The following is a 19424-nucleotide window of genomic DNA, read 5'->3' on the forward strand; positions in this document are numbered from 1 at the left end:
CTGAGTCTCACAACCCACGGTCTATACTTGGGCAGCCCCTCCAGATCCACACCTCCCTCCCCAGGCCAGTGTGAGAGGGGAGGTGAGATCCCCTCACTGCAGCCTTCTCGAGCAAGCAGCCCACAGGGTACAGGGAACACTGGGAAGGCAGTTCCATTTAGGAGACAGAGGACAGAGGTGGAGGGAGGCACCTTGTTTACAGCTCACTTTCAGACCCCAAGGCCAGGGTCCCTTGACCCTCCCTCCCTGCCAAGACCTGGTCTATTTGTGCTTAGCTGGCTCCCCTCCCCATACCCCTGCTCCGGTGCTCCTTCTTCCACACATGCTCCCATTGTATGTGAGTGTGTGGCAGCCTCGGGAGCATGTCCCTGTGGCCATGAGAGCATCTTGCCCGGATGACATCAACTCCCCCTACCCTCACTTGATAGGAAAAGTTCAAACGCCAATAACTGGAATGAGAAATGCTGGCAGCGGAGATGGAAAGGACATCCTGCAATTTGTATGAGACAAGAGCCCTACACATTCCTCTTTGCAAATACACACTTGTAAATAAATCTGTATATGAATTAAGGAGCCATACGGGTAGATATTCATGCCTCCGCCAGGCATCAGTGATCACTGGATTTGCCTTCCCGGAAGAAGCCAGGCCTTCCTCAGTGGGATCCAGGGGGAAAATTCAGAGAAGCTATAGCAGCTTTCCAGAGACCGAAAAGGAGAGAGCAGATTTCTGGGGCCTGAGGAGTCTGAAGGGCCTGAGGGAGGTGGGGTGGGGACTGGGGAATGGAAGGAGGAAGCAGACAGACAGACAGACAGAGCATTTGGTGGGGGATGAGGTGTGCGGTGTGGCTAGGCCATGACTGAATCAATTAAACTCAACCTGGCTACACCCCACCCCTCACCCTCTGTCTCAGAGCATTTATGCCAAGGTGTGACTGCTGGTGCTTTACCCACACGGTTCCTGTCTGCATCGCCTTCCCCGAATGTAAGCACCAAGAAGACACATTCTTTGCGCGTCTGTTCACCTGTCTCATTACGGACATGCTGAAGGACTGAATCGGTGGAGTGCGTGTGTTATACCCACTCCCAACTACAAAGTTCTGGGCGGGGTGCGTATCGTTATACTTTAGTTCAAGTTCATTAAAAAGGTAAAGATTAGTGTTGACTCAAGAAGTTCAGGACCACCCATGGGACACCTGGGCTTACAGAGCCTGCTGGGAGGTGTTCCTGGCTCTAGGCTGGCAGTTGCAAATGGGCAGCACACAACTTCACAGGAGAGTTGCCACCTTTAGCAAAGAAACATATAGGATGCCCAATATTTGGGACATACTTATATTAAAAATTTACTCTGTTTAACTGAAATTCAAATTTAACTGGGAATTCTGCATTTTATCTGACAATCTTACCCCATGGGGGAGGTGAAAAGAGCGTCCCAAGCCCCCCACGCACTGCACCCATCATCCAGCTCGGTGCTTTACAACCATGAGCTCATCTGTGGGTCTTGACGGCCACCCCACGAATGAGACAAGTGGTAACATTTCCTCCCTACTAAAAAGGAAGCTAAGGCTCAGAGAGTATCAGAAATTTACCCAGGGAGCTCAGCTAGTAAGCAGGGGAGCTGGGGTCTGCATCCAGGTCTGTGGCTCTCTTAAGTATCACTCTGTCTCCCCACCCATAAATCAATTCCCTTGGGCCTTCGTGAATGTAATGAAGCATGAATTACTTGTGAAGCAGAGAGTCTCTTGAATTCATCCGTTTTCCCACTGTCCAGCACAGTGCCTGCTTGACTCGGAAGTGGTACTCCAAAAATGTTTGTGGAAATGAGAAGATGGATGGATGGATGGGTGGATGGATGGATGGAAGGGACAGATAGAAGGGAGGGATAGATCGATGGATGGACAGACATATAGATGGATGGATGGATGGAAGGAAGGGAGGGATGGATGGATGGGTGGGAGGGATGATGGATGGATGGATGGATGGATGGATGGATGGGATGCAAGGGTGGATGGATGGATGGATGGGAGGGAGAGATTGGATGGATGGATGGATGGAAGGGAGGGAGGGATGGATGGATGGGTGGGAGGGATGATGGATGGATGGATGGATGGATGGATGGATGGATGCAAGGGTGGATGGATGGATGGATGGGAGGGAGAGATTGGATGGATGGGCGGATGGATGGGAGGGATGGATGGATGGATGAATGACGGATGGATGGACAGATGGATAAAAGGGAGGATGGAGGGATGGGTGGATGGATGAGGGATGGATCCTCAGAAAGCCCCTCCTCAACAACCTTACTAGAGGACTGGGGAGACTGAGGCTTGGAGGAGATTTAGCATCATTTTGACTTTAAAACTTCCTCCCAAGGGCGGTCTACTCATGAAACAATCACATCTTTCTTCCTCCCAGGAAGCCCAGCGCCCTTGGGGCAGATCTTTCCCAGAGGAAGGGTCCTGCCAGGTGAGGAGCCAAAATGTTCGTATGGGTCCTGGCTCCCAGGCAGCTGCTGGATAGAGAGGTGGAGACGTGAGGAAGACCCATTCAGTCACCTTGTTTGTGCTGTCTGCCTGTGCAAGGCCACTGTCACTGAGAGTTGAAGAAGTGTCTCTTCTCCTCCGCCCCCTTTCTTCCTCTTTCTCTCTCCCTTCTCCTCTCCCTCTTTTTCTCCTCCTTTTTTAATTGCTCCTCCCTGAATGAAAGGGGAGGATGAACTGAAGGGTAAGGTCACTCCTGTGGCCATCAAGGCAGCCCCACCAGCCACCTGGGTGGGGGCAGCCTGACATGGCAAGGGTCAAGGGTGGAGCACAGGCTTCTGTTTCCTGGAGGAAGGATGGTATCCCTTAGGCAGAGGTGGGCCAGGAACTGTGGACCAAAGACCCAGGTCTCCTGCACCTAGAATTTTCTTGGTTTACTTTTTTTTCAGCCCTGGTGTTCAGTGAAGTCTCTGTTGAAATGGCTTATCTCAGGTATCCTAACCAGAACAGGGGAGGAAGAAAGTCTGCCACATGCCTCATAAGGTGGGTTTTGATCACCTCCAAAATAAAGTGGCCTTTCGATGGTTTGGGGAGTGGAAGGATAAGTTCTGGGAGAAGTGGAATGGCTCTATGGAATCCAACAAAATGCTCCGAGCTCCAGAGACAGCGAGAGGAAGGAATGGGAAGGAACTGAGGCTGGGGGGAGGGAGAGGAGTAGGGAAGGCGCCCCCTCTCTGCCTTAGTGGAGAACACTGCAGGGGCTAAGCAGGGCCTGGCTGATGGGAGTACAGGACGCAGAATCTGATTGCTGGGGGATCAAGGGGGCCTAAGTCCCTCCACCCCTACCCGACCTTGCCCTGGGCTTCAGTGCAACTTTGTCTTGATCTTGGGGGCAAGGAGACCAGTTGGCTCCTGGATTGTACTTTTTGAGAGTGGGTTTGCTTTTCATCCCCTCTGCTTGCTGCTTGGGTACACAGCCTGTACTCGGAAATGCAGGGAGGCCACAGGAGGCTGGGGAAGAGCCTGCCCTGAGGGGGGAGGGGGCAGCCTTGAATGTCTGCAGACCCCCTATGTCTGGAGGCCCACAGACGAGACTCAAGTTCTCACTGCAACTGATGAGCTCTGTGACTTTGGTCAAAAACTTCACCTGGTTCCTTATCTATAAAATAAAGAAATAAGATGGAGTGAAGCTATGCTCCAGATTTGAGATAGAGCAGGACAGGTCTGAGAGCTGCTGCTGGCCTGGCCCCTGCTAGGTTCTCAGAAATAGCATGTCGTTGTGCTCAGTTTAACTTTGCTCCTTTGCTGGTCATTTCGAGAAGCCAAAACAAACAAGCACACAAACAACCCTCCCCGTGAGCTCCCTCAGCCCTCAGCCTCCTCCCGGAGTGACCTGTCTCTGCCCTCACTCCTTTTAAGCTTCCAGACTCAGCAGACAGTCCTGACTTTTGCCCTGGAAATTGTTCCTTCCTATGGAAAAAGCGAAGGCTCCCGGCCCGTCCAGGGATTTAGGAGGTGGCCTGCCCCACACAGCCCTTGGGAGGTTAGGGATGCCATCCCGGCGGGCAGAGGAATAGAGAATTTCCTTATCTGGAGTTGCAAGACCGATGCTCCTGCCTGAACCTGGGCCAGAGTGCCGTGAGAGACAGGCCTAGGGGCGGCCCCACATCCTGCCCACACAGGAGTCTTCATGCAAGTGTGCAAGGCTGGGGGGGGGGTGGTGCTGAGGACCCTGGGGGGGTGGTCAGCTGGGGCTCAGGCAGAGAGGGAGAACAGAGAGGGAAGAGAGAATGGGAGTGCAGAGAGGATGGGGTATAGAGAAGATGGGGGCAGAGAGGGTGGGGAAAGGGAGAATGGGGGGCAGAGAAGATGGGGGCAGAAAGGATGGGGCAGAGATGTGGGGGTATGGAAAGAATGGGGGCAGAGCACCAATGTGTCTCTAGAGCAAATGCCCCCTGGGAAGGACAAGGACCCCGAGGATGGCTCAGGGCCAGGCTGGACCACCCTTCCCCCTTCTGGGGTCTCCCCCTCCTTCCCCAAAGAGCCCAGCAGCCCAGGTTCTAAGGCCTGTGCTGGGTGGTTCCTTATCTGTAGAAAGCAGCAGCTCTGGGACGTTCGGAAGCCCCAGGAGGCTGGGGAGACAGGCCCCTCTGAGGCACATTCCTTCCAATCTGGCTAAGGTTCAACAGGCCAGAGGGGTGTTTATTATCTGCTGATGACAGGTCACTCTCTCCTGCCTTTTTAGCAGAGAAGGGACACCAACCATAGGATCTTAGGCCCTGGGAGGACCTTCCCTCCGGGAGACTCCATCAACCACGAGAATGACAGTTACGAGCAGAAGGCCTCAGTGTCCCAGACAGGGAGGCTTCTGCAAGTGGAATGATGGCCGTCGCACATCATGTCAATGGGTCTCAACCTAGGCTGCCCTGGCAAGCCAGCCACGGGGGTCCCCAGCACCAGCCCAGCCTCGCGGGGTGCGGCCCGAAAGCCGAGGTAGAGCTGGGAGCCCCCTAATGGTGGATTCTGTGTCTGGGCTCCTGCAGTGACGGCACCCAAAGCTGCCCCCGCCCCAAAGCGCAGGCCTGTCTGGCTTCCTTCTCTCCAGCCTCTGCAAGGCTCCCTGGGGGCCTCTGGCCACAAAAGCCCTCGCTGGGTACCCGGCCACGGTCGCCACCGGGGACCCGGGGAGGCCCACAGGAGGTTCAGGAAGGGGCCCCTGCCTCTGCCCCTTCCCCCTTCATAACTGCAGACCCCCAGCGGCTCTGGAGAGGCCAGGGTAAGTGGGGGCCAGATTGGCAGCAGTGGGTTGAGGGAGGAGGGGGACAGAGAGAAGGAAGACGAAGGTGAGGGCTGCAGGCCTGCCAGGCTCACAGAAGGTGCGCACGCAGTGGGCCCCCGGAGCCCTCCTTCCTGTCCACCTGCCCCAGCAGCTGCCACAAGGGCCCACATGGGACTCTCGCATCCCCAGCTCCCCCCAGCTAACTCCCAGCCGCCGCCCCCCACAGGCCCACCTTGCTCACCTCCAAAGGACCCGGGAAACGGTAAGCGGGCCTTCCCGATGCAAGGTCTGTCCACCCGTGAATGGAGAATGTGGCTGTCGGTGCTTCCGACTTCCGCTCCCCTCACCACCGCACGCTCACCCCTCCCACCCCGCGGCCTCCCCAGGGCTCCCGAGCTGCTCGCCACCTCACACTTCCTGCCCACAAGATGAGCGCCTCCATTCCCAGGCCCACGGCCTCTGGCCCCTTCCCCAGGCCCCCCGCTGCCTGGAGGCCCCTACCCTGCGGGAGGCCCAGAGAGAAGTGGCGACGCCCTTGTCCCCAGTCAAGGGCTGGGGAGAGAAAGGGGAAGGTGCTGTGCCCTGAGCTGTGGACAGGCCCCGCCCCCTTCCTCCCTGTGGTTCTGTCACCAGGTTCTCATCTCGCCCCAGCTGGCGGTCCCTTGCCGCCAGGCACCCGGGGGACAGGGGAGGGCCCTGGGCCTGGCAGATTTTCTTTTTGTTTCTCATAAATGATATGGGGAACTCGGCGTGGCTTCTTCTCATGTAGGTAACGGCGGTGCCGGATACAGTGGTCTTGCATTACAAAGTGTCCCCCAGTAGCACCTCAGCCCCCCCTCAGCTACTCGATGAAGCACTGCTATATCCAATACAGACTGGAGGCAGGCTCAGAGAGGTTATGCCACTGCCTGGGGTCACACAGCGGAGGTTAGAACTCAGAGCGTCTGACCACGAGAGCCAACTTGTCATCCATTCCCCACTGCTGAATTCCCAACGTGTGTCTGCCAGTCCCAGGTCCCAGGTGTCCACAAGTGTGAGACAGAGGCTGGTGGGGAGCCACGCTCACGCTCACGCTTATTCTCTTCTCCCTCTGCACAATCACCGTCTCTAGCCTCAACTGCCACCACTTTCCCTGCTGAGGCTCCAAAGCCCCCACCTCACCCCCCAAGCTCCAGCCCGCACAATTCCAAGTGCCCAGGAGACCCCGTCACTTGTGAGTCTCAGAAAGAGTGCCTTCTGATGGAGGCTACCTGGGCCCATGGTTTAGAGGTCCTACCTCCAGCTCTACCCCTCCTCCAGCTGCGTCCCTCCCCCACAAGGCCAGGCCTACCAGGCCCTTCCCCACCACACTCAGAGCACCCGGGAGCCTGGAATTCTTGGCTTCCTGGGCCCACACGCCAGCCGTAGGCACTGCATCACTGCTCTGTGTGGCCCGAGAGACAGGGAGGGGGCGGACGGGGCTTGCACCTGTAGTCAGGTTGCCCCCTGCGTGCACACGCGGTACAGGTAGAGAAGGGAGAGGAGGGGTGGGAACGGCAGGGGTCGGAGGTTGGAAGTGGGCCCTGCTGCAGTGGCCACATTTGTGGGAGGCCGAGAATCTCAGTTCAAACCTGGACCTCTGGGTCCAGTGGGAGGTAGGACCATAGGACACACTATACACAACACTGTCAGCTGCAGTTGTAATTTCTACAATCCCATCCGATGGGGCCCTCCACTGTTCATGCTCGGGGCTGGCATGTGGGATGGCAGGCTTTTCTCCCGAGGGCCTCAGACTCAGCGCAATGCTAACCTGGTTCCTCACGTCCCCCAGGCTGCCCCTCCCTCTCTATTTGGGATTTGACAGAACTGTGCCCCGCTGTGTGTGCCAGAAACCCAAAGTCACCTCAGCCTGAATACAACCCCCCCTCCAGGCCTCCGGCCTCCCAGGGCATCTCTGGAACGTGGCCCAGACTGGCCAGCCCACTCCTCCTGTGGTCCTTATGTGAGAAACTGCTGACCCCTCAGGAATAAAACACAGGACATCTGTCCCCAGGGAGCGTCCAATCTAGTGACAGAGGCAGAAAATAAACAAGTGGCCTAAGTAATCAACATCTGATTGTAAACTGGGATGGATGCTGGGGAAGGACGGGGTGGGGAGCACGGAGGGTCGGCGGCAGGAGACCAAGCAAAGGCTCCTACAGGAACCTTTATACCCTGGCGAAGGGGAGCCAGCATGTCTAATTCCTTGCCTGAGACTGGAAAGTTCTCCAGGAGTTAAGGGTTCAGAAAGCAAGCCAGTGTGGCTGGTCAGCTGGTTCAGGGGTCAGTGGGAGAAGACAAGGTGGGAGTGACAGGACCAGACACTAGGGGTCCCCAGTGGTCAGCCAGCGTGCACGCTAAGCAGGGAAATGACAGGTCAGGGAGCATTGCCATGTTGGTTTATAAGATCATTGGCTGCTATATGGACAACAGACAGTCAAGGGCTCACTGAGAGCAGGGAGAACAGCTGGGGGCTCCGCAGTCCAGGAGAGGCAGGCTGGAAGGGGTGCAGAAAGGGCAGAGCAGGGGAGGCGGAGGACTTGGGATACACGCTGGGCTGAGCGGGTGGACCAGCTGCTTAAGCAGATGCAAGGTGTGAAGAGGATGGACACGTCAGGGGCAAGTTCCAGATTCCTGGCTGGAGCAACCGGATGGGTACAAATGGCATTCGCGGAAATGGCAGGATGGGGGAGATGAGGCTTAGGAGAGAAAATCCAGAGCTTGCTGTTTAAAATATCAGGTTTGAGGTACCTGTGAAACTCAAGCAGGCACCTGAAACCAGGCCTGGAGGGGACGGGAGGAGGGCCAGGCTGCAGAAGGGAGCGTGCGTGAGCAGCGTGGGGGCTACTCTGGGGCCCGACGGAGACTACTAGGGATGAGTCTGCAAAGCAGAGTGAGAAGGGGCTGCTGAGGAGGGGACAGAAACATGGAGAGGGTGTCATCACAGAAGACAAGAGGAGGAGATAACTTCAGAAGGAGGAAGTGGTCAGCTATGTCAATGCTACTAGAAAGGCTAGGAAGATAAGGTGCAAAGTGGCCATCGAATGTGGCCCCACAGAGGTCGTGGACGAGCAGGGGTGGGGGGAGCAAGGGGCACGAGGGGGGCCGAAGCCAGGTGGCCATGAGGGGAGGACTGATGAGGTGAGGACCTGGGGTCGACCTCCCAGACCCCGACTCCGGGTCTGCCCCCTGCAGTCTGGCCTTGATGCCACCTCAGTGATCCTGACGCAAGCAGCTCCCGTGACAGCCAAGCGGCCGGTCAGGCGGGGTGCCAGTGACCTGCCTCCTCCGTGTGTTTATGAGTCCACATGCTCCCCGCAATGTGACCTTCTCAAGGGCAAGGCCTGGCCTGTTCCCCTGTGGAGCTCCGAGGCTGCATAGCAGAGGCCTGGCTCCTAAGTGCCCACAGCCCCTTGATGAATGAATGGGCCAACGCTACTCATCGTCTCCTCCTTGATCGCTTCGGGACAACACCATGGGCCGTGGAGTCTGCCCCTCCCTCTCCCCCCAGGCAGTGGGGCTTGTGCGTGTGCACATGGGGTGCGTGTTTGGCCCTGTGGGGGTGTTCCCACTCACAGCCATCTCCGAGAACAGACTCCGTGACTGTAGTGGCCGCCCGCTCTTGTCCATCTCCCAGAGCTCTCCGCTCCTTCCCAGGGTTGCCGGGACTAAGACTCTGGAGGGGGGATCCCTGGATACAGGCAAGGAGGGCCCCGGCTCAGTGGCTGTGGGGCTTGGATGAGGGCAGGTGGAAGGAAACTGGCTCCTGCCCCAGAGCCCTGCCAGCTCGAGCTTTGATCTGCCACCTCTTCCGTGCCCAGCCCACCATCCCCTCCCCAGGGCCCAGAGGACGCCCAGCCTCCTGACCTGACCACAGCCCCTGGGCACGCAGTCTTGCCAGGCAGCCCCTTCCTGCCTCCTTCGAGGTAAGTGACTTCCTGTTTGCCCGCAGAGGAAGCCGCTCAGCACAGGCAGGGGGGTGGCAGCTGACAAGCTACGCACAGAAGAGGGAAGGGGGCCCACCTTCCAGGAGAGGGGCTCTGGGGACTCCAGCACCCAGTCTGCCCTCCTGAGAGGTGGAGGCGTGAGAGGAGGGAGGTGGCAGGGAAGGGAAGGGGCACCTGACTCATACCTGCCCTTCACCGTGGGCCCCCCGTACTGACATTCACCAGGTCCTTTACAAGCAGCATCTCCAGTGCTCACGAGGCTGGGGCAGGAATGGGGTGTTATTAGCCCCGTGCTGCTGAACAGACGGAGACAGAGGGTCTGAGCAGTTGCTCTGAGCCCAGGACTGCCAAACCCAAGTGAATTCACTTTCTGCTCTACCTTGTTGCCCCCTGCACTCTGCTGATGGGAAGGAGCAGGCCTTTTCCCCAAGCGAGCAGCACTACTGACAGCATAGCCTGAACAATATCTCCCAATTTGAAGCTTCTAGAAACTCCTGGGCCGATGCGGCTCACTACAGTCCTTCCAGGGGCACCAGCCACTGGGCAGCGTGAGAGCCGAAGCCAGAAGCACCTCAGTGGGCTCTTGTGTGCCTGAATGACAAACTTCTGTCCTTTAGGGAGGCCTGGGGGGAAGGCAGCCACTTGCTCCTTCCTCCAGAAAAGGCCCTATTCCCTCCCAGCTCTCTAGCCTCCACAAGCCTGGGGCCTCAGGGAGGACAGACAGGAGGACACCTGCCTCCCTAAACATTCCTCGCCAGGTTAGATGGTTACGGCTGCACTGGCCCACGTGCCCCCTGGGGATCTGAGCCAGAGCTGGGGGCTGGAAGGGGCGGCAGGGGTGCTGAGGGCTTCCGTCCCTAATGCCTGTAGCCCTAGAATGGGAGGGAGAAGCCTCTCAGAGGCAGGGCCATGAGGAAAGGGAGCCCAGTCCAGCGGCAACACCACCGCCAACCACGCAACACCCGTGTGGCCCAGGTGCGGTCCCTGGTTTCCTGGAGCGGGGCAGGACGTGACGATGACGACAGTGAGTGACAAGCTTCCACCTCTTGCACTTGGTTGCCCAATTCCATGGTAGGCACAGTCACGCTGGGAAGCTGGTCCGACCCCGCAGGTCCGGAGGCCCCGGCCACAGCTCCCTGGCCCCGGACTGTCTGCCAAGGCTCCCCTTCTGGAACTGCTCCCTCCCAACTCCGTGTGTTTGTAGCCTGGAAGCTTCCCCGCAGCCCCTCACCACAGGGCTGCCCTCCTTAGGGAGGCCGTGGGCAGGATTCTAGCCACGCACCTCCGTCTCCAAAGCCCCCTTGGCGGCCAACAGATGCTCGCCAGCACTTGCGGAAGCCTGGGAGCACGCGGTTCTAGCGGCGACATTGCTCACAACCTCCACACCCACAACCGGGAACTGGATCACAGCTTACCGTACAGGCGCAGCCATATGGCGAGCCTCAGCCGCCTTCCGCTCTCTGTTTTAGACAGTATCGAATGCAGTGGAAAGATGCTCGTGGCGTATTATTAAGAACACCAATTACATATTCCTTATGATCTCAATTTTTAAAACCTTGTTTGTGTAGTTAGGCAACAAAATACCAAAGCATCGGTTTGGTGGCTGTGTCCTAGCAGTACACAGGATTTCAAGTTCTTCATGCTCTTTTGCGCATGTATCCAATTTTAAAAAATAAATATGTATTATGTTTTTTATCAGCAAAAATAATAAAGGTACTAGGAAATCAGTATGTTGAATTAAATAATGATTGACTATTTCTGCTCACTTTAAAGACTGGGATGTTCTTTGCCAACCTCGTCCTCCTTTCTGGTGGAGGCAGGGAGCCAGCAAGCCACGGGGAGGGCCTGCATCAGAATTCACCGTTTTCGACCCCTCACTGTCACCACCCCTCAAGTGGCTGCCAGGGTGACCTCTCTGCTGGTGGTGTGCTGACGTGCCTGGAATTCCAGAGTTGCTGTGAAGATTATTTCAAGGTAAAGACTTTTGAGATTGGACAGGTGCAAAAAGAAGTCTTCTCAGAGCTTCCCTCATCGGACTAAAAGCAGCAACTTCTGGGAAATCAGGGTGACATAATTCCTTCCTCAGGGTGGAGCTACTCCCAGAAGACAAAATAAAAACTATCCCAAATCCCTTCTCTAGGAAAGATGATGGCCCCGGGGCACACTGAAAGGCCACCGTACCACAGAGACAAGTGCTATCACAAACGTCGTCATCTCCCGTTTGTTCTAAAAACCCCATTTGTCTTTCCTGCCCCCATTCCCCCATGAAGTTAGGTAGATACGCTTTTAACCACTTCACAAGCCAGCTGCTTCTCTGGTTGGCTCTCAGGCGCCTGTCAGGAAACTTCTTCCTACTGTTACTCTGCTTTCCGTCAGTCGAATTTGCCTGGCTCAGTGACTGAATCTAAGAGGGTGGAGGAAAATCTCTTTTCCCCTCTCCTCCGGGGCAAAGATCACCTGCTCCAGGACTCCATGAATCTAAGCCTGTGTTGGCCTAAGGAGGGACGTGGCACACATAATGAACATTTTCAATACTGGAGTATTTATTCGAATATGCATTCAAAAAATATAGCCAATACATCAAACCCGTGCTTTCATAGATGTTATTTCTTAGGACCCCGTGGAAGTAAATAGTGGCTACTTTATTTTCGAATTGTGCGTCATCAAGGAAAAATATGAAATAAAATTGTACAGGTGGAAAACTCTTCTGTCAAAAATCATGACCAGATACTTAGTACATGAGTAGACACGGCGCACGGCGGGCTCTAACCTTTCAAGCATTTACTTGGAAGAAAGAACTGAGAGTTATATATGATAACGCTAATTAGCCTTGATCAGTCATTCAGTGCTGAGCGGAAATTCAGGCTTACCACGAGCAGGAATGCAAGGCTCTGGCATTACATAAAACCGAGGACAGGTATGCTCTGACTGAGTGAAGGAGGAAGACGCACTGAGAGCAAGGCATTTCCTGGGGCCACCTGAAAGTGCCTGGACTTCCTGGGGGTGCCCAGGCTTAACCCTGCCCATAGCAGCAAAGCCCTGGGCCTCTTAGTGCCCTCTCTGTGCCAGCAGGAGCAGATCCATGCTCTAGCCACAGTCGCCCGCAGGGACAGGGGGGTGGCCTGGGGTGGCAGCTTCCAGCGGGAACAGCACTGGGGCCTCAGAGCTCATCCCTGGGAAGAGAGCCCACACGCCTGAGCCGCCCGAGGCCCTCTCCCTCCCGTCTGTCTCTGCACGTCTATGCCTCCTCCAAGGCGGCACCGGGAGACACCAGGAAGGCGAGGGCCCCGCACCCCACCCCTGCCCAGGCTCCCATGCCAAGAGGAGGCCTCCCTGAGGTCATGGAGTCAGCAAAGGGAGAGTTCCAGAGTGCATCCAGCCTCCTTGGCCGGCTCAGCCTGTCCATCCACTTCTCCTCCTCTGCCCGCCGCAGGCTCTGCTCTGCCTGGGCCGCTCTTGCCCTACACTCTCTCCCGGGGTGACCTCCCTCGCCCCACGGGCTCATCTCCCACCTGCTCACTGAAGCCCGGGGTCCTAACCGCCGGCAGGGATCCTCTAGCCGGGTGAGCAGGTCTTAGGTTTACTAGCATGCCCTGTAGCATGTCCATGTGCCCGTGAACACGCCTTCCTGTCCACGTGCCCAGGCCCGTCCCTCCTGGGTCCTGTCTGCGCGTCACATCTGCCCAGTCTCCCAGGTTAACAGCCTTGACACCAGCCCAGACCCTTCCTGACCCCGGTGCCCCATCCTGCAGCTTCTCCCTCCCCTGCAGGTGCCACAGCTCCACCCTCATCCAGAGACACCCTCCCCACCAGGAGCGCAGCAGGGACCTCCTGGCCCTCAGGTGCACCCAGGCAGAAGGCCCCAGTTCACCAGGGGATCCCTCCTGCCCCTGAAAATACTTCCTCCTGACTCCCATCCCCTGACTCACCCATGCTGCCATCAGGGAAGGCCCAACACTGGCATGTGAGACCCCCAGCCTCTCCCAGGACCACGCGTCCACACCCTGCAGCACGACCGTGAAGTCTAGGGAAGTCTAGGGGCCGCAACATTCCTGGTACTTGGGCGCACTGGTGTGTCCTCACACCTTCCCCTGGATCATTTCTGTTCCTCTCCCCACTCTCTTCTGCATTTCTCGAATCCTCCTCGTCCTCTGAGCCTACCCCCATAATGCCATTTCTCCAAACGATCTTTGTAGACCAAGCCACTCAGAATCAACTGTTAGGAGAATTCCATAATCCCAGCTTGGGGGGCGCGGGGCGGGAACGAGAACGACAAACCCAGGGCTCAACACAGCAGTCAGATCCATCTTTTTAAAAAACAGCATCAGGTTTAAAATGTAAGAAGAGCACGATTTGTAGCACAATACAATTTATGTAGGTGTAAAACACACGCACACGTAAATCAACATCATCTATTTCTCTAGAATACACCCCGATCCCAGGAGAGACCTACCAGAAATTGATCAGAGTGGCTGGGGCTCACAAGCAGGGTAGGGGGAGCTGGGGAGGGGGCAGTCAGGGGGACTAGATTTGAGGGGTGAAGAAGAAATCCTAATAAGACCCCTGATAATTCAATCACAACAACAACAAGACGAAAATCCAATTTAAACCCGAGGCCAAGGACAGGAACAGTCCACAGAGAAAGACAAAGAGCACGTGTCAGGCTCCTAACAGCGCTCTCTGGAAATACGCATGAAAACTACAGCGTGGGGCCAGTTGTTTGTATCTGTCACGTTGGCAAGAGCAGAAGGTTCAGAAGCCACCGAGCTGGGGGAGCAGTGGGAAAACTCAGAAGCACCAGGTCACACGGAGGCTCTGGAAGGCCAGCCGGCAGCAGCCACCGACGTCTAAAATACTCGTGGCATTTAAATCAATTCTGCGTTCAGGAATTTCTCCCGCTGAAATAGCGACAGAGGTGAGCAGGTGTGTGGGTACCCGTATGCTTAACACATTGCTGTCTATCACAGCAAACCCAAACACAAGAATGTGGAGAACCACCTCGAAGCCCACAGAGGACTGGCTAGATAAATACGGTGCCTCCGCTCAGGGAGACATTACACGTTTATTTAAAAAGGATGAAGTACGTCGACATGTCCTGAATCAGAGTACGTATTTTAAGTAAAATAATAATTAGAAGAAGTACAGAACTGAGTATTATATTCTATATGATACATATTATATGTATGCTCCTTAACAAACAGTACCTATCTCTTTGGAAATAGTCTCTAGAAACTGCCTCTGAAGAAGGGAATTGAGAGCACAGAACGGGGAAGGAGATTTTTCACTATGCACCTTACGGGCTGTTTCCATCAACATTTATAAAAAGATTTTTAAAATACTTTCTGAAGAATTTTTAACCTGTGCAAATATTATCTTAAAACGAACAAAAGAAGTGGAATGCGCTCCTAACCCCTACTGTCTTCTCTAACCACCCCCTGCTGTTAGGTGCTAGGCTCCCTTTCCACTGGATTCCTCTCCATTGTGGACAAACATCCCTTCAGCCAAAACCTCCCCCACCCCCTCTCTGTCTCTCAGCACTTGACTCTAAAACTGTACCACTTGATGGTAAATCCTGATTCTTCACTTACTGGCTGTGTAAAAGTGGGCAGCTTTCCTGTGCTCTGGGTCTCAGTTTTCTCATCTGTGAAATGGGACAGTACCATACCTCACAGACTTGCTGTGAGGATTTGTGTTTGCATATAAGGTGCTCAAAGGAGAGCCTGGCATATAGTATGTGTTCAATAAGTATCAATTATTATGTACTCTTCTGTTTTCCTTTTGAGCCTGCCGAGATCGCCTAATTACAGAATGAAAGATTACTGGAATCTTCCTAGAAAGCAAGTTTTTCTCCCCATATCCAGTTTCCAGAGTTTTTACTGATTTTAAAAACTTGGGATCTGCCTCCCACTTTAGCTCTCTTTGTGTGGGCCCATGATGGTTTTCTTGGATACCGGGTGTAAGAAAAGCAAGTGATGCCTCTCCCACCAAGACATATACTCTCCATCTCTCGTGGTCACCTGTTCCCCTGCTCCATGTAAACCACCAGGCTTGACCCTGGGTTTTCCAGGGAGCATATGACTCTTCCTGCCACACCAGCTGGGAGCATCACCTGCTTTCCTGGATGCCTCTGGTCATTGGGCTGAGGCCCCACCCAAGGAGACCCTCTGAAATGCCTGCTCGCCTCCCAGAGTCACACTGGCCTCCTTCCTGTTTCTCTGGCACGTTCAGCATGCCCAGCATGCTCAAGCCTTCTTTATGCCTCAGGGCCTTTGCACTGGCTTCCCCTGCTGCCTGGAGTGTTCTTCCCTCCAATAGCCACATGCCTATGTCTTATCTACATTCAGGTCTCCACTCAAATTTCATCTCCTCAGCATAGCCTGTCCTGGCCGTTCTATTGAACACAACAGCCCATCACCTTCTAACCCTTCAAGCTACTTTCTTTCTCCTTTAGCATTTATCAGATATGACCTTAAAAGCGCTGTTATTGTTGTTTATTGTCCATTTTCCCCCCCACCAGAAAATAAGCTCCGTGAGGGGGAAGACTGTATTATTCACCGATGTATCCTTCGCACCTGGAAAGGTGCCTGGAACATACAGGCCCCCAGTAAGCATTTGTTGAATGAACAAATGAGCAAGTGAGCCCACAGAGCCTGTCTTCAGGGGAAGCTTAGAGTTCTGCCCTGATGAAAGCCCCCCAACATGTGTACCCTGAGGACTCCAGAGAGGAGCTACTCACCAATTACCCATTGCTCACTGACCCCTCATGGGCAGCTCCCAAGTCCCTGCTCATGGACAGAGGACATCCTGTCCTGAGCCCCCAGAGTTTTAGGGCCTGAAAATCATACCACCCTCCCACCTCATTTGGAAAGCTTGTACCTTGTTGAGCTAAGAGCCAATTTCTCTCATCTCACCAGCATGCCCATCACCAGCCGGATTCTTTTGTTCTACCCCATTTATCACTCTCTGCAATAATGTGATTCGCCCGCTTACTTGTTTATTTTCTCTCTCATACAATTCATATGTAACCAAGAGCAGTTGTACTTCCAATGCCCACATGCCTGATTAGTAGTTAGCACTCCGGAAACATCTGAGTTGAATGAATGAATGAATGAATGAATGAATGAATGAACGAACGGCTCTTCTTCATAGGCCCCACATAGAGAAAATAGGGTGTCTGAAAGAAAAGAATGCATCACTCAGCACTATCTGCCATCTAACCTTGACCTTGGTGTATTTCTTAATGCAGAGGGGCTCACAGACATCCAATTAGTTGCTCATTACATTCAATCAGCGCTGGGCTGGGGAAAGGGCTGGGCTAATGAGGTTCAAGAGCAGGTAGAGCCCCAAGCTGCCCAGGCCCTCACTTTGATGCTGGCCTCCTGACCTAGCATGCAGGCCACAGACACAGGGTCTGGGTGAGTGCACTGCCCAGGGCAGCCAAATCCATCTTGCAGGATGGAAAAAAACCAGCAAAGAACGCTCATCCCTGGCTCCGTCGTCCTACAGAAAGGACAAGCTAGACTCAAATCTAGGACCAGAAAGGAATCCGAGAAGGGATGTGAGTTTGTTAGCTGAGCAGACACTGTTTACCTACCCAGGAATCGCGGATGTCTTCTGGCCAGACACACCCAGAGGGGCCACGGAGAGGGGCCAACATCCAAGAGGGCAGGGGCCACTGCGGCACAGGGCGACGGACGTTAGGAGCGGAGCCCTCGCTGTCACCCAGTTCTGATCCTGGAGCCCAGATCCAGCCGGCCCAGCTGGAGAAGCCTGTGGCACCACGGCAGCCCAGGCCCGGGCTGACGCTCCCCGTGGGGCACCGTCGCCACCGTGTGCCGTCCCTGTCACCGGAGCAGGTTGGATTCTGGGGGATCCCCGCTCGCTCTCCACCCTCCTGCGGCCTCTCCCCGTCCGCAGGCTCCCTCGACCTCAGCGCAAGGCCCCGCGGCCTCGCGCAGGTGCTCCCCGGCTCGGCGCGCCCCGCACCCGGCACACAGTCACTGTCGAGGGCGGAGGGGCGCCCCGGCCCGGCCTCCCCGCGTGCCCTTACCCACTTCCCGCCGGGGGGCGGGCTGGGGGCGAAGCCGTCCGACTGGTCTGACCGCGGCGGCGCGGGCTGGGCCGCGGGCCTCCGCTCTGCGCGGGCCGAGCCGTCCACGGCCGGGCCCTCGGCTTCGTCTCTGGGCCCAGACACCGGAAACTGAGGCCGGACCCAGCTGTGTGCACGCCCGGAGCGGGACGCCGCTCCGGGTGCCTGCAAACCCATTGCGCGAGACAAACTGTGGTGTCTTGAGTCCAGAATTTCCGCTGTCCGCGACTGTGCACTCGGCTGCTCGCTCGCTAGCTGCTCGCTGCTCGCTGCTCTGCGAACGGATAGCGTGATGGCAAATAGTGGTGTTTTGAAACTAACATATTTTAGCAAACTTATCCTCAGACATTGGTTGATGTTGGTAAGAAACTTTTATTTTCAGGATCCCTCTGTATGGCACTGTCTGGTTTTTAGTTCTGTAGCTATGCAAGGCACCGTGTGTGAAAATCCGAAGGAAGGGATTCCCTATTTCCAACACAGCCAGGGACACATAGCTGTCCTAGAGCCTGACAACCTGGAGAAACCCATCTCTTTATCTGATGCTGCCCAACGTGGAGCTGACCAGGCTCTCCACGAGGAACAAGAGCTAATGTTTGTTCTGTTAACTGGGTGCCAGGCAATGGCTGTCTACCTGTCTTAACACATGTAGTCCTTGCAACTACCCAGCGAGGCAGGAGGCTTTTCCCGTAGTGAAGAAACTGAGACACAGAGATGTAAGTAACCTGACCAAGGTCACACAGTCAGAAGGACCCCGAGTCCATGCTCTACATTACCACGCAGTGCTGGTTCTTTGTCTTTTTTAGAGGGGGCCCGGATGCTAGGTCAGCAATCCTATGACTTATTCATACATTGACTCGCTCTACAAACACTCATTGTGCACCTGAAGCATACATGTCAGGCATTGACTGGCACTATGGGATAAAGGATGAAGACCGACCATAAAGACTGACTCTAGAACAATCACTGAATTTCAGCGGGTCTGCTCATGGAGATTGTACCGTCTCGATCTCGATGGAATTAAATTACGAATCAACAACAGTGTTTTATCTGGAAAATGCCAAATCAAGCAAGACACCTCCAAACAACCCATGGGCCAGAGAAGACATCACAGGGAAAAAGGAAACACTTCAAACCGAAATGACATAAAGACAGAGAAGGAGATAAACGCAGCAGAATCAGACTGTTCAAATAGAGACCCACACATATAGGAGCAATTGACACCTTTTCACAAAAGCGTCCAGGTAATTCAGTGGAGAAGGAAAAGTCTTCCCGCAAATTGTTCTGGAACACCTAGAAATCCACATGGTGAAATGTGAACCTTGGGACTTGTATCTAGAGTAAATAAAGAAATCTTTCAACTCAATAACAAAAAGACAACCCAACTAAAAGATGGGCAAAGGATCTGAATAAACATTTCTCCAAAAAAAGATACACAAATAGCTAATAAGCACCAAAAAAGATGTTCGACATCATCGGCCATCAGAGAAATGCAAATCAAAACCACCATGAGATACTCTTTCACACATTAGGCTGACTACAGTAAAAAAGACAGTTAATCTCTCTGTTGAGAAACTGGAACCCTCGTATACTGCTGGTGGGATTATAAAATTATAAAATGGTCTAGCAGCTTTGGAAAACAGTTTGACAATTCCTCAAAGGTTAAACATAGAAGCACCATATGACCTAGCAATTACACTTTTTGGTATATACCCAAGAGAAATGAAAATATACCCCCACACAAAAGTTCGTACAGGAATATTTATAGCAGCATTATTCATAGCAGCCAAAATAGAGGAACCCAAATGTCAATCAACTGATGAATAAACAAAAGTTAGTGTATGCGTACAGTGGAATATTATTTTCCTGTCTGATACATGATATGAAAATATGGATTTAATTAATTTATTTGAGAGAGAGAGAGCATGAGTGGAGGGGAAGGAGAGGTGTGTGCAGAGGGAGAGGGAGAAGCGGACTCACCTCTGAGCAGAGAGCCTGATGCGAGGCTGGATCCCAGGACCCCGGGATCATGACCTGAGCCGAAGGCAGACGCTTAACTAACTGAGCCACCCAGACACCCCTGGATTTAATTTCAAAAGCATTTTGCTAAGTGAAAG

The 19424-nt window shown here is 54.4% G+C and overlaps 2 protein-coding genes across 9 annotated transcripts in view; one reads left to right on the top strand and one right to left on the bottom strand.

The window, feature by feature from the left end:
• The window catches only part of PSD4 (pleckstrin and Sec7 domain containing 4), a 35482-nt gene extending 18218 nt beyond the window's left edge, over positions 1 to 17264 (bottom strand). For 3 of the 8 annotated variants that reach the window (XM_034659500.1, XM_034659501.1, XM_034659502.1), the window contains exon 1: positions 5498 to 5811. The gene's annotated coding sequence lies outside the window, so the exon portion shown is untranslated. Of the gene's footprint in view, positions 1 to 5488; positions 5813 to 16815 lie in introns of those variants that run through there. The other 5 variants (XM_034659505.1, XM_034659504.1, XM_034659508.1 and 2 more) reach the window with 4 other exon arrangements.
• On the top strand, positions 4876 to 11261 carry LOC117801785 (CCR4-NOT transcription complex subunit 3-like). Its single transcript, XM_034657286.1, has 5 exons — positions 4876 to 4970; positions 5083 to 5253; positions 9096 to 9200; positions 10197 to 10245; positions 10995 to 11261. Exons 1-5 carry the CDS (start codon positions 4876 to 4878, stop codon positions 11259 to 11261), a joined length of 687 nt encoding a protein of 228 aa, XP_034513177.1.
• Positions 17265 to 19424: the final 2160 nt, after the last annotated feature.

Source organism: Ailuropoda melanoleuca, chromosome 4 (genome assembly GCF_002007445.2).
Source record: "Ailuropoda melanoleuca isolate Jingjing chromosome 4, ASM200744v2, whole genome shotgun sequence".
In the NCBI taxonomy this organism is placed as follows: Eukaryota; Metazoa; Chordata; class Mammalia; order Carnivora; family Ursidae; genus Ailuropoda; species Ailuropoda melanoleuca.

Coding starts and splice junctions, on each gene's coding strand:
- LOC117801785 (XM_034657286.1), top strand. CDS start 4,876: ATGTCAATGGGTCTCAACCTAGGCTGCCCTGGCAAGCCAGCCACGGGG. Junction 4,971..5,082: donor GGTGCGGCCCGAAAGCCGAG/GTAGAGCTGGGA, acceptor CCTTCTCTCCAG/CCTCTGCAAGGCTCCCTGGG. Junction 9,201..10,196: donor CCCTTCCTGCCTCCTTCGAG/GTAAGTGACTTC, acceptor CGTGTGGCCCAG/GTGCGGTCCCTGGTTTCCTG.